At 38.2% G+C, this 14,183-nt stretch overlaps 1 protein-coding gene across 4 annotated transcripts in view; it reads left to right on the forward strand.

Moving 5' to 3' along the window:
• The window catches only part of LOC111873213 (cyclin-dependent kinase 17), a 63,802-nt gene that overhangs the window by 23,297 nt on the left and 26,322 nt on the right, over nucleotides 1–14,183 (forward strand). For 3 of the 4 annotated variants that reach the window (XM_023867738.2, XM_033754996.1, XM_033754997.1), the window contains exons 4-5: nucleotides 9,447–9,565; nucleotides 12,139–12,321. In XM_023867738.2, the coding sequence (XP_023723506.1) occupies nucleotides 9,447–9,565; nucleotides 12,139–12,321 (302 nt within the window). Of the gene's footprint in view, nucleotides 1–4,799; nucleotides 5,619–9,446; nucleotides 9,566–12,138; nucleotides 12,322–14,183 lie in introns of those variants that run through there. The other variant, XM_023867740.2, reaches the window with a different exon arrangement.

The following is a 14,183-nucleotide window of genomic DNA, read 5'->3' on the forward strand; positions in this document are numbered from 1 at the left end:
TTCATTGTGAGGAGTGGCAGCTGAGCAAGGATGCCCAGGGCGTGGCTTGTCGTGCACTTCACTTTCGCCACTGTTGAAACGCACTACCCACCGCCTCACTGTGCTGACTTCCACTGTATTGTCTCAGTAGTCCTTTCGCAAGTGTCGATGGATGTCAGTGGGTACAATTTGTTCGGCAGTGAGAAATTCAATAACACATCTGCGTTTCATACGCACGTCTATGTCAGACACCATTTTTGTAGACTGCTCTGCTGTTGCTATCTGTCGCACGACAACCAAACTAACAGTAGATTGGCGGGAAGGTTCAACCTTTACTACAACACCACCAACATCCATCTCAGATGTTACATATTAACACAAAAAAATAGGAGGCATTATTTATGGAACGCCCCTAGTATATGTGAAGATTATTTGGAAAATAACATCCGGTGAGCTGTTAACAAAATAAGCAATGAAAAAAAAATTGTATTAATGGTATCCCTGTAACAGGCTGTAGAGGCCCATAAGGTTGTGAGATGTTGAGGTTCCCACATTTTGTAGACAGTTGACTCATAGATGGCAGTAAGGTTGTCAACCTTACGCGCTGGCCCCCCTTTACCCCCAGGAATATTCCTGGTACTCATTTCTATTTGTATTATATACAAAAAGTACATGCATACTTAAGATACTGTTCAATATAATCACTGCTGGAATTGAAGCACATGTCATATCAGGGAATAAGTTTTTGTATGCATGTGTCAAAGAACTTTGCTGTCTTTGAGCTCAGCCATGTTTTGACACCTTCCATAAACTCACTACTGTTGAAGTGCTGTAATCTCAACCAGTTCTTCAGGTAGGTAAACAGGTGGTAGTTGCTTGGAGCAAGATCAGGGCTGTGAGAAGGGTGGTCAGACAACTCCCAGGTGAAATGCTCCAACAGTGCTCAGTGTGAGCAGCTGTATGTGAATGTGTATTATCATGAAGGAGCACTACACCAGATTTCAGCCTTCCACGCTTTTTGTTCTGAATGGTCTTATGCAGTTTTTAATATTTTGCAGTACACTTCTGATGTTATCATGGTCCCTTGTTGCATGAATTCCACCATCAGCACTCCTTTCCTGTCCCAGAAAACAGTTACCATCATCTTTCCAGTAGGCAGACAATGTTTGTTTAAACTTTCTCGGTCTGTTTGGTAAATTGATGTGCATCCACTGCTTTGACTGCTCTTTGGTTTTAACATTCACAAATGAAACACAGGTTTCATCGCCTGTTATTCATACAGCGTGATCGAGAAATTTATCATCTTTGTGGTATCACTCAAAAAAATTGAAAGCCATAGCCATTCTCTGCATTTTGTGTGAACCTGTCAGAATTTTCAGAACCCATGTTGCACAAAACTTGTGATAGCCCAGCCTGTGATAATCTCATAGAGTTACGGTGCGTGGAATTTGTGGAAATTCACATGAAAGTTTTGAAGTTGTGAAGCACCATCTTCCAAAAATATTTGGTCATCACTCTTTACAGATGGCTTGACCATATCACTTCTTTTCATGAACATTTGTTCGCCAATATTTGAACATTCTACATCATTGTCCTGCAGTCCCTTCCCTCGTTACATTTTGGCCATAAACCACACATAATTCATGATGGATTTTCACAGCACTCATGTTGTTAGCATGAAGAAAGTGGATGACAGCATGAATTTCACAGCTGATGGACTTATCAGTCGCAGGACACATCATATTACTTCTGTAGAGACAAGAACTAGTACTAGGTGACCAGTTATATGATTGTTTATATAAGAGCATGAGTCATGTGAAGCTACCTTGCTTATATGAGTTCTCCCCTGCTCCTACATGAGTTGCCTAAAATAAATGGAGGTTACTTTCTGAATAGCTCTTGTAAATGCCCTTCTGTCAGCTTCCATTTTGTAGTATAGAATTACATATGTAGTATATATTTGCATCTTCCGTTATTTAGGAAGATGACAGAAAGATAAAAGATAGTGAACTAAATGGGTACGTGCATTTTATAAGTTTCCTGTGCATATTTTATATCATGCATGTCAGTTTTAGTGTTACTTCCACAGTCCTTGCATTAAAAAAAATTAAGCCTACTTGATGTACTTCTACATCTCAAGTATTACTCCATACCATTAGTTGATTTCATAGAGCAGAGACGTTTTTAGAAACTACTAATTAGTAATGAAATTCCCAATTGTCTGCAGAACTGAAAGTTTCATTACTGTATTCTCAAGAGTACATCATTGGATCCTGTCCACAGCCAAGAGAATCCATTCTACACCACACCTTGATTTTTTTAGGATCCATTTTAATTAATTATGGAGCCAGGATAACTTTGTCAGTGTAGTAGTGGGCTGAATGAGTGAGGAATTGAGGTGCTATTCCCAAACAGCAAAAGATTTTTCTCTTCTCCACAGTGTCCATACTGGCTCTGGGGCTCACTTCCTATCCAGTGGGTACCAGGGTAAAGCAGCCAGGTTGTGAAGATGACCAGTCACCTCCATCTAGTGCCGAGGTTAAGAATACATGGATCTATACCCCCATTACCCATCTTCATGGCGTGGTGCCCCTAATTAAGTAAGCACAGGGAAAAATATCCTCCCATCTACAGCTAGGTCTCCCAAATGATTTCTTCTTTCAGATTTTCCCCACAGATAAGTTTCACAGCAAACATCAGATATATTAAAATACAAATTACTACTGTTTGTTTTAACCATATTGGCAATTGAATGTGTTTAAAGACAATAGTGTGATTATTTCTATTTACATCTTAATAAGTAGTAATTTTTTTATTTTAGCATCCTGTTGTGTTTAATACATAATACCATCACACAACTACCTAGTATTAATAATGTTTATATTCTTACATACTACATGTTTGACCCTATATCTGGGTCAACTTCAGATGGTATACATGCTTAAGCATCAGTCATCTGAATCGTAATTCCATACATTTTAGTAGAACTTGGCTCCATTGTTCATAAGTAATATCCAACTGGATATCTATCATATGGTCAAGTAGTGAAATGTAAAAATAAAGATGTGAGAATATGCTGGCAATAAAATTGGCCAAGATGTACAAGTATGTAAGTGTACATGTGTGTATTTTATATATGCATATTATTGGTTTTTAGTTGATTTCCTGTTTAGTTGGGTTAAAATTGTTTTTAGAATTAAAATATTGAAATAACTTTAAAGTAACATGTAGGCACATTATGCTTAACTGTTGTCATTGTAGTTGTAGTATAACATGCCTGATGGTGTTTGTTGCAAGTTGTTATATTTGGGTGCTGACTTTTTGAAACTTTTCTGTTTGAAGTAATGTACACTTGATTATCCTTTATGGTAGATTTATTAGGACTGTGTGTTTGTATGTGGTAAATTCTGTGGTAGGATTCCTTTGTAGGACTATTCTCGTATGTTGTGTTACCTCTTAAACATGTACTGTCCTGTAGTTTCTTGATGTTTCGAACTGTAGTTGCATGTAATGTATGTAGGATTTGAGGTTCTCACAGTGGTGGTTATGAAGAGTTCTACCTTCTGGGATATGATGCCATGTAGTTCACTGAACGTCAACCAACATTTCAGAGGAACATGTCACCTCCGAAACATTGGATGACTCTCAACGGACTTTGTGTTATATCCCGGAAGGCAGAACTCTTACATAATGTAGTTTGCTTGTTATGTGGTGCAGAAATTTTAACCAAACTGCACTGGAAATTAACATGAAACTAACAATATATGCACACAAAATATGAACCACATCTCTACGTATGTACATCCTGCCCACATTCTGAAACTTACATTAAGTAAGTTATGGTAAAGTTGTCCCTGTGCTTAACTAATTAAGCACTATGCCATGAAGGCTTATGGGGGAGTGGATATATAGATTCACATTTTCTTGATCTCGGCACTAGTTGGAGGTGATTGGTCAGCTTCGTGCCCCAGCCGCTTTACCCCTGGAGAAAGAGCCCCCCCAGTACCCATTGGATAGGTTGGGTGAAGCCTAGAGCTGGTCTGGACGACTTGGAGAAGAGAAAATTTTTGACCCTACTGAAACTTGAACTCCAACCTCTCGGTCGTCCAGCTTGTAGCTAGTCACTATACCGACTACACTATCCCTGATCCCACCTACATTATGTTACAACTGAATATTTTTCCCCCCCTGTAACATTTTCACATTTATACTTGTATGTTGCACTGTTTGACCATATGATGGATATCCAGTTGGATAATATTTAGGAACAGGGGCCCCATGTGCCATTAAAATGTATGACATGATAATTCAGATGAATGATGTTTACCTTCAGAAGGTGACTCAGAAATGGGCCGAAAGGTAGTGGTCAGAATAAAACACTCTTAATACTAATAAGTTTTGGTGATGGCCTTATTAAGAATTATACAGTAGTAACTTTAATATGGGCAAAATATGTGGTCAGATTATTATATAATGTTATGAGCAGTAGTTACGAGTATGTAGGATTAACAGTTGTCTTGAGTTTCATAATGATCTCACGTTAAGAACATTACCATATTTTGTTATGTGATGCAATGTACTCCGGTAGATGACTTTAGGTTAGCATATCTGTGGCTTGAGGTGGAAGCGGGTTATTAAGTATTCCTCAAGGATTTACCTTAAGAAATGGCTTGAAACGAAAACATTAGGCGGCAGCTATACGAGTAAGGACGGGGGACAGGCTGTACGAGCCTTTCGAACGCATGAAAGGCGTGACGAGGAGATATGCTGCCCGTAAAGTTATTTTTGGTTACCAGAGGCGCGTCAGGGTACTTGATTGCATCAAGGTTAACGTTTTAAATTGAACTGACAACAAAGCTGAATTGCAGTCGTCAGTTCAGTACCGACCATTTTTGCTTCCCAAACATATCGCATATTCTTTTAAGAATGTCAAATCAATAGCAGTATGTTATTCATGAACTGGTATATACGCGCCTGTATACGTATGTACTTCGTGAACGGAACCAAAGACGAGGGAACAAATGCCGATATGTCGTTGTCATTAGGACATTAGGAAATATTGTCAGTGTGGAATAATAAACAGACATTGAAGTAGGGATGGTAGGGACTTTGTGTTGCGGTATTGTGATATACGGCAATGGTGCAAGGAAGTAATGCTGTTCTTTTCCAAGATGCTGCTGTGAAAGTAACCGATGTAAAAGTATTATCGGGAGATGGCATAATTCCAAGTATAATCTCATCTCTGCTAGAATAAGCTATTATAGATTACAGTGTCCACATCTGAATGGGCAGTAAACACGGTGCGAAGTGCGTGTGTAAAGAGCAGGGTCTTAATTGGTTTTGTGAGTTCCCGTAACGAATAGTAACATAATTTGAGGTTAAAGATTTGGGTTTGTGGTGGCGAAACAAATATAACGGAGAATATGTGACTCAAAAAGTTTAAGAAAAATAATTAGTGATTAACTGATTTCGATTCGTGTTGCTGAAACGAAAGAATATCATGGATATAAAAGTTTTACACAAAAGCAGTACATTCAGTTCTTTCACAAGTAGTGGCCATAAAATTGGCAGTTGGTTTGCTACCTTCGGTGATCGGCGGAGGAAAAATTCCATGAAAGCGTCAAAAAGCCTTACTTTAGGTAAGGAAGTAGACAGTTCGGTTGAAGCAGCGCTGCAAAATTGCACACAGCCTTTAATAATTTCATTCTACTGTCACCATACCTTTTCCAGTCATTACAGTCGTCACATTCATTGTAATGGAATTGCCAGATCCAGTAGATTTTAATTTGTAATTTTATTTAATTTACTGGCAGGTATTAATGTTTCAAAGCATAACATAATTTCTCTAAAGTTACTTTGTTGTTGTTCCTTAGTAAGACACAGCATGGCATGGTAGGAGAGCCCCAATATTTGACAAGTTTTGCAATTTTTTCTTTTCTTTTCTTTTGTACATGTTATTTATAACGGAATTATTTCTATACACTGACATAACATGTTAACTTGAACATTTATCGTGGCTGTAAGATTAGTGGAGGCTGATAGGCCTTCATCTCTTAACAGCAATGGGTAATACTTAACAAATAACAGAGTAAATTTGAGATTGAGGTCCTCTTGTTTATGACATTCTGTAGTCTTGTAGGCAGATACTGATGTGTCAGAGGAACATGCCCCAGTGTAGAGTGTTGAAGTATGTAGGGTGAGGAATTGGTTCAGTTATGTAGTCATCATGCAAGGGAGTTGATTGGTAAGATCAGAGAGAGGAGTATTAATATAGGAGCGTGGTCCAGACCAAAGGAACAGTGGAGTGTAAACTGTTTCATGTCTAGGGCCTCATTTGTGTGTGTGTGGGGGGGGGCTGGCGGGGGGGAGGGCATGTGAGAAAATTGAATTAGAAAATATGACCATTTTCAGGGGGACACTATCATTTTGTCACAGGAAAGAAAGCAGGTCATGAAACTTCTGCTACCAGAATAAAAAGAAGATAGGACACAGTTATTTCTTCCTGTCATATCTTTCCTCTATCCAGACTTTAAAAAAATCAGATTTCTCACCTACTTTTCACACAAGGGCAGACTTTTTCCCCATCTCATTATTCCATTTCCCTCCCATGAGGAAAACAGGGGATCCAGAAAAAGGCCTGTTTTTCCTCACTGTTCAGTGATAGAAGGCATGTTAGAACCCTGGAAAGGGCCACTTTCTTTCTCATTATTCCCACTGGCCCAGGTGAGCCCCCCCCCCTTTTTAATGCAGGTCTGAGTGACTGCCTTTCTTTCAGTGTACCTGTATAACCAAACCAATTTTTCACCGTGTACACTTTAACTCAATAACCTGGCCCCTTCGCTTCCCAGACTTGACTTCCTGGATTTCTTTCTCTGGGGGTACATGCAAAGCCTGGTGTATGAGACTCCAGTGGAGACACAACATGATCTTGTGGCAAGAATTGCAGTAGCAGCTGGAGCCATCCGGGAAATGCCGGGAATCTTTCAGAGAGCTCAGCAGAAAATAGCCAGGTGTTGCAGAACATGCAGTGAAGTCGGTGGCTGCCATTTTGAGCAGTTTTTGTAATGTAAAACAACGATAATATCCCCTAAAACTTGTGTATCCTCTTGGAAAATTTGTGACTCTTAGCGCCAAAAGGAAGCATTTCTGGGCATGGGTTTATTGACAAAATATGATCAAATTGAGCCCATCTATCTATCTACCAAAGAGTGTTGTAACATATTTATTTACACCCGGTATAGTCAACTGCAAGAATGTGATTGCAAGATATGTTTATAGTTTTGTTACTTACTAAATGACACCAGATGCATGGGTGAAGCAACATTGAATGATAAAATATTTGAATGATTATGGGTGGGGAATGGGAACAGATGTGGAGGGAATTTGTTATGGACTACTTTTAAGATAGTGGGATTTGTCAGGTAGGACTGAAGAAAACACAAAAAGTCTATCAGAATAGGCTGTGTGCAGACTTAGACTCAAACTCATGACTATCTAAATATAAGCAGACTTTGTTCTTGTGAAGAAATGTGTCACGATACTTTGGATATTGGTTCTAAACAGCTTGAAAGAAAGGTTTTATTGTGTGAAAGGTATTGTGTGGTAGTGCTTTGTGGTAAGGAATTTGTATAATTATGAACAGCATCTCCAACACAGAGAAGTACTTTTTTACTAGTGTATAATAATTAACACTTCTACTTTGACAGATTAGGCTGTCTGGCCTGTTCTCATTCAGAATTAATTCTGAAACTATGAATCTTTATAGACAGTCCATAGGACTCCTTGGATGTGTGATCAGCCCATTGCAGAGCTGGTACCTTCATTGGACAACACAAATACAGTATAAACATGGACATCCATGCCTTGAGTGGGATTTGAACCTATGATCCCAATGCTTGAGCAGGCAGTGACATTTCATCCCTTAGACTGCACAGCCACTACGATAAACTAATAACTAAGTCTCGTGTAACAAAACTTGGATGTACAGCGCTGCTGATGTTATGCTTGAATGTTGAGCTGTGCTGATATTAAAACCTGCCATTGGATATGGTTCACTTCCTTCAACTTGCCTTTCTCACAACTTCCTTATGATTCCTCTTAAAACTATTCTCCTTCTGAGTGGCCAGTTTGCATTAGCTTTCCTTACCAGATTCTGTATGCATTCCTTACATTCTTCATCTGCTGTTGCGTAATGCTTAATACAAAGTCTTATGCTGTTGTCTGGCACAACATTTCAGAAATTGACTGATTACGTTACATGTGAAACAAATTAAACAAAGAGTCATGCTGTATTCAGTGGCGTGGAGTGTAACTGTCATTCACTTACTTTCATGTACATCATAAAATGCTAAATCTGGCACTTTAAAATCTGAACGTACACAACATTTTTACTTCAAATCCTTTGCAGTTCATTATTCACTATTGTGCAATCATTTTACACCATATAATCAGATTTACTGACAGCGTCATTAAATAAACTAAAACTGCACATAAGACACAGCTTGAAATATTCTTATAAAACATTAACTTTACAAAGTAATACAAAAAAGAGTGGATTCTTGATTTACATTATTCTGCAATTCAGTAATTCAAGTAACTAGTGACCTGTCTGTTAATTAACTTTATTTCAGAGGTTTCCAAAGTTCACTTCTCTCCCAAGTTCATAGCAGAACGAGACATGCAAACTGGTAACTGACAGGTTATATTAGAAATCTTTAAAATGTTTCTATATTGGTACATATTAGTTACTAGACGTGGATCACATTGATAATTAGATTTATTGGACAATGAATTCTGTTACAGAGTATACAAGTATTCACTCTCATTTTGTAATCTGTTATATATCACATGCTTGCTGGCCCTGCCATCACAGACTTATTTCTAGGCTTTGGGCTTTGATAACAGAGTCCGTTCTGTCAGCTTGTAGGCCCAATGTATATGGCTTTGTTGTGGTATGATCAGAAAACACTGCCCCCAACAGCCTTGCTTTTGTTCATCACTGTTGGATTGGTTATTGTATACATATGTGGCTGTTGGTGATTCATGCTTGATTTTACCTGGCAATGGATGCCTCTGCAACATTTCTCTGACTCCAAGATTCTGGTTTTTAGGCATCATATCACAGTATTTAATTTGTGAGCTTTGTTTGTGATGTTTGAATGAGAAACTTTAATTGGAAAGAGTGAAGTCTGCATAGCAGTGTTTTTTTAAGTGTGCAGTTATGCAATGTTGCTAATTAGAGACTCCACATAAGAATGAAATATCTCATTTCTATAATGGCATGCATTGGTAGAAAAATTGTGGTTCTGTATTTTTTGTAATATATTTTATTTTTAGAGTACGTTTAACAGGATATCACTCGTCCATGTTCCTGCTATTTTTACTTGGAAAATTAAAAACTAAACTGTCTGAATGTATTGCTGGATTGATGGAAATAATATAATTTGTTAATTGACATGAATTTGCAGGTGTGGTGCATGAAAATCCACGGATTGGTTCAGATGGGGAGTCAGAGGAGGCGTCTGGAGCATCTGATGAGGTAACCTCACCTGTGAAACTCCGGCCAAAGAACAGGAGACTTAGTGAGGTATTACACATATAGATTGAATTTATTAACTATTTCCATTGTTTAAATTAGTTATCTTCCTCAAAAATAGCAGGTACATCTGAATAACTAAGTAATTATGTTATTGATGATGTCAAGGCAGACATACTTTTCTTTTAAAACTAGTTATTTGTACCGTTTCACAAATTAAAATTATCTCTACATTACATACTGGAACCCATCAGGCTCTACTTTTTTTACTTACGTCCTACTTCTTAAAGCATATTGGTTAGCGTGACTGATAATAATGGGTTCTGGGTTTGATGATTGGTTTTATTAACACCTTCATTTACAATATGTATTAATCACAATCAGTTATAGCACTTGCTAATCTACCCGCTTCACAAATCGTCCTTGCACTCTTCTGGACTCTCCTGTCTTTGTACTCTCCACTGAACTCTCAGTTATTCTGGGAACTTCAGTGCATGTTGGTGGACTCCCAGTTCCAATTCTCTCTAATTCTCCAACTCGCAGCTCTCGTTATATAGTTGCTGCAAGGACCACATACAAAACCTTTTCTATCAGAAAGTTCCTGGACTAGGTCAAGAAAGAAATGCTGGCTTAACTTGTTCAATATTGGCTGCCATCTCCTTCAGAATAGTCTCCTTGGTAATTTCCACTCTTCAGAAGCACCGTGGAAGTCAGTTTCATAAATGCTGTCAAGTGCCACTTGCAACTCCCTTTAGATGTTGGACACGGTTTCAAAATGTCCCTTCAGTTTCATTTTCAATTTGGGAAATAAAGTGAAATCTCAAGGGGCTAAGTCCGGTGAGTAGGGAGGATGGGGAACAATAACCACGTTGTTGTTAGTCACAAACTCTGTGGTTTTCAGGGAAGTGTGGGTGGGTCCATTGTCATGATGAAGGAGCCAGTTGTGGTTGCACCAAAGTTCCGGTCTTTTTCATCTCACATTTTCTCTCAGCGTCTTAAAACATCACAGTAAAATTCAGAGTTGATTGTAGTGGTAAGAGGAACACATTCACGGTGAACAACCCTCTTCACATTAAAGAAAACAATGAGCATGTTCTTCGTTGAACTGTGGATCTGCCGCGCTTTTTTTGCTCTTGGTATTTTGGGCTCTTCCACTGTGGCAATTGTTGCTTTGTTTCTGGATTATAACCATCAGTCCAACTTTCATCACCCAGTATGATCCTAGAGATAAACGTTTTCTGTTGTTTTGCTGGTGCTTGGTTGTGCTGAACATTTATCATCTTCAGCTGACATTCGACCAGCTTTGAAACGTGAATGCTGTTCTAAAACCACTCTCCGAATTAAAGAATGTTCTCTAAAAGCCTCCCAAAATTTCAATGGTTTTGGTAGTGGATTTACCGAGCTTCTCACAAAACTTTATGCAGGCACATTGCTCGATTTTTGCCATCCATTGCAGACAAAACAAAACGTGAAGCTGAAAGAGCACTCATGTAAAATGATGCATGTTCACAGTGCAGTGTCACGTGGCAGACTGATTCAATAGGTTTGCAGAAGTGTGACCTTGGCCTCCCCTCTCATATTCTTTTTCCGAGGCAGTTACAACAATGAAAGCCTGGAACTTTCCGATAGACATGTTACCATGCTATTGTCTAGCAAACAGTCTTGGCGTGTATTGTTATAACAATGGACTCCCTATTGTTGTCATGCGCTTAAGGGGGGAGATGTTTACTGGCTGTTGCATAGAAACAGCAGTTCTTCTATTGTTGCTTGCATATTCTTTGTCACAATTTTTTTAACGACCTGTTGCCTAGCAATGGATCATATTACATTGCAGTATATATGCAATATATTGAAAGTATTGTAGTAATGAAAAAATTTATCTTGAGATTTGATTCATTTACACGTCTTCATCATCTCTGGATACAAAATAATAGAAATGTTAGAAAATATTGTGATGGTGGAAATAATCATATTTTTGCTTTTGATGTAGTTGCACACATTCAGCACCCCTGAATTAAAAAATTCTGGGTTTTGGAGTGTCATCTCTCCGTATCTGTGTGTCCCTCACTAGTGCCTGAACAGGAGGATGGATTTTATTCGTATTAGATATTCAAGAGTTCATCCATCACAGGCTAGTGCCCAGAGAATATGAACATTTCATCTCCAAAAGCAGTGCAGTGTCTTTGTTCCATTATTTTAATCTGTGCAGTACTGCAACAATTTCTAATTCCAGGAGAGGCTGTTACATTAAAATTGATTCTGAATGGTAGTTATAAATCGGATTTATTTCTAAATATTGAGGTCCTAGCCATAAATCAAAGATGTTGAGCAAGTTGGCTGAAGTGGTGGCTGTATTTGTACTTGTAACTTGTATTTGATGCCTCTTCTGATCTCATCCTGCTGCCATAACTGAGGTTTCTCATCATTTTAAGTTCCTCAAGGCAGATTCTGAGAAAGTACCTATAATTAGGCCATGAATGTTTCATTCAGTGTCCTTAACAGTTCATTATTCACTTATCCTACCATTTGATGTTATATAGTCTTGAGTTGCTGACAGTATTGTTATGTAAACCTTAAAAACATGTAATGAAGGCATTCATATTTCCTATTTACTGCCCCTACAGCAAGACATCAATAAACGTTTGTCACTGCCAGCTGATCTCCATCTACCTGAGTCATTTGTAGCAAAGCAGAATGCAAGTCTTAATATTGAGGGACCATTGAGTCGAGCCTCACGTCGACAGTCACTGTCAGAAATAGGTTTTGGCCGTATGGAAACCTATACCAAATTGGACAAACTTGGGCAGGTATGTGAGTAAAATTACAAAGATTAAATTAACATAACTGAACACTTCATGGTCAGTATTGAATAGAACCATCCATATTGCCACTTAAAAACAAATTGTTATCATGAACCACGATACAGTGTTCTTTTCCAGCCACATACAAAGCTTGGATTTTCAAGAATATTTTGAAAAAAAGTATTTTTGTGGCCAGTAAGGACCGAAACATATAAGGGACATAAGTTTACACGTAGTAAAAACTTATATGTCACATTGGATGGAGTGGTTTGTATTTATAAAAATTAGTCTTGTTTCAGGCATCCATTTTTCACTCTCATACTTGAAGAATTTTCTGAGAGATGCTTATGTGTTGTTTTTTTTTTCTGATGCTAGAAGCGATTCGTATTGCACTTGCCATTTGTCTGAATAGCAGATGAGGTCCCCTTTAGCCCCACCTTAAGAGTTACAAAATCACAGGTTATCATCAGATTGAATGCTAATCTGTTTTGAGCTTTTACCACGTGTATGCCAAAAGTTGTGCTATTTCATGCTGTGAGAAGAATAGCAAATGAGAAAGCAGAAGAGCCAGAAATGTGTTTCAAGGTCAGAAACCACAAGCTGGCATAAAATTGCCCAAAGTACCAGTGCTGGTTCACCAAATTATAATATCAAAAGATTCCTTACTGATGCCATTATCCCACACTATGGAAGTGGTATATCATGCCAAGAAAAGATGTAGTGGTATGAATGGGAATAATGTGTCAAAAAATATCAGGTGTGACAGTTTTATTTGGTACTTTAAGATTATGGTTATTAATCATGCAGCACAAGCAAACAGCTCAGAAGCAGTAAGAAAACAAAGACAAAAGTTCAAAAATGGGAACAGCATAAACTGTAACTGATGCCAGTTTTACACAGTGAGCAGCAGAAATGTAAGTCCAGCACAAGGTGGTCTGTACAAATTATGTAGAGGAACTGCTTTTCTTTACAGCATAGGTAACATGCTTTGAAGCAGTGGTGACAAAATGCTGTTGTATTTCAGTAGTCCAGCCCATTACACCACTTATGACATAGCTTGCAAAGTCAGTCAGCATGAAAACTTCAGGTAGTGAAAAGATGCAGTGACTGTAATGTTTACAGAGTTGGCAGGCATGAAACTACTACCATGGATGGATGACTGAATGAACTGATTGGGGGGGACTGGTTGAAAGTTGTCTGTAACAGGATACTCAGAGTATTGTTGTGAAAACAAGGAATGTTTATACTATATGTGCTTAAACGTCATTTGAAACTGGAGGTCAGATCTGTGATTCATGTGAGAAGTTATGTGGTTTGTGATGTTTCAGTAATCAAACAAAATTCCAGGAATGCAGATTCTTTTTATGTTAAGATATTACTATACTCAAAAGCTACATGCGACGCATAACTAAGACAGAAAATTCCAAAATTTACACTAGTCTTTGAGAGATACATTATGTTCATATAAGCTTGGTACATCTTGAGAATTTCTTCCTTATGTTAGTTCTTCTATGCGTGAATAGATAAAGTAATAACCATGCATCTTTATTACAACTATGGAGTATACGAGGGTCGATCAATAAGTACCCGTGTTTGAAGACAGGTGGCGTTGCTGAGGGAAGTTGGCTTTACCGTCGTGTACTGCCATCTGTCAAACGACCCCATACTAAATTTCAGACTGATTCATAGGTTAGTTTTTATTTGGCAGCCAGTTGCATCAGACGTGTTTTGTCTTTCTTGATACAATGGAGAAAGTGCAATATCGATCCGTAATTCGCTTTTTATTTTTGGATGGAAAAACATGCGAAGAAATAAAAGCGAAGTTGGATGCCGTCTATGGGGACCCTTCACCATCTATGACAACCGTG

Source organism: Cryptotermes secundus, unplaced genomic scaffold, assembly GCF_002891405.2.
Source record: "Cryptotermes secundus unplaced genomic scaffold, Csec_1.0 scaffold540, whole genome shotgun sequence".
NCBI classification, from domain to species: domain Eukaryota; kingdom Metazoa; phylum Arthropoda; class Insecta; order Blattodea; family Kalotermitidae; genus Cryptotermes; species Cryptotermes secundus.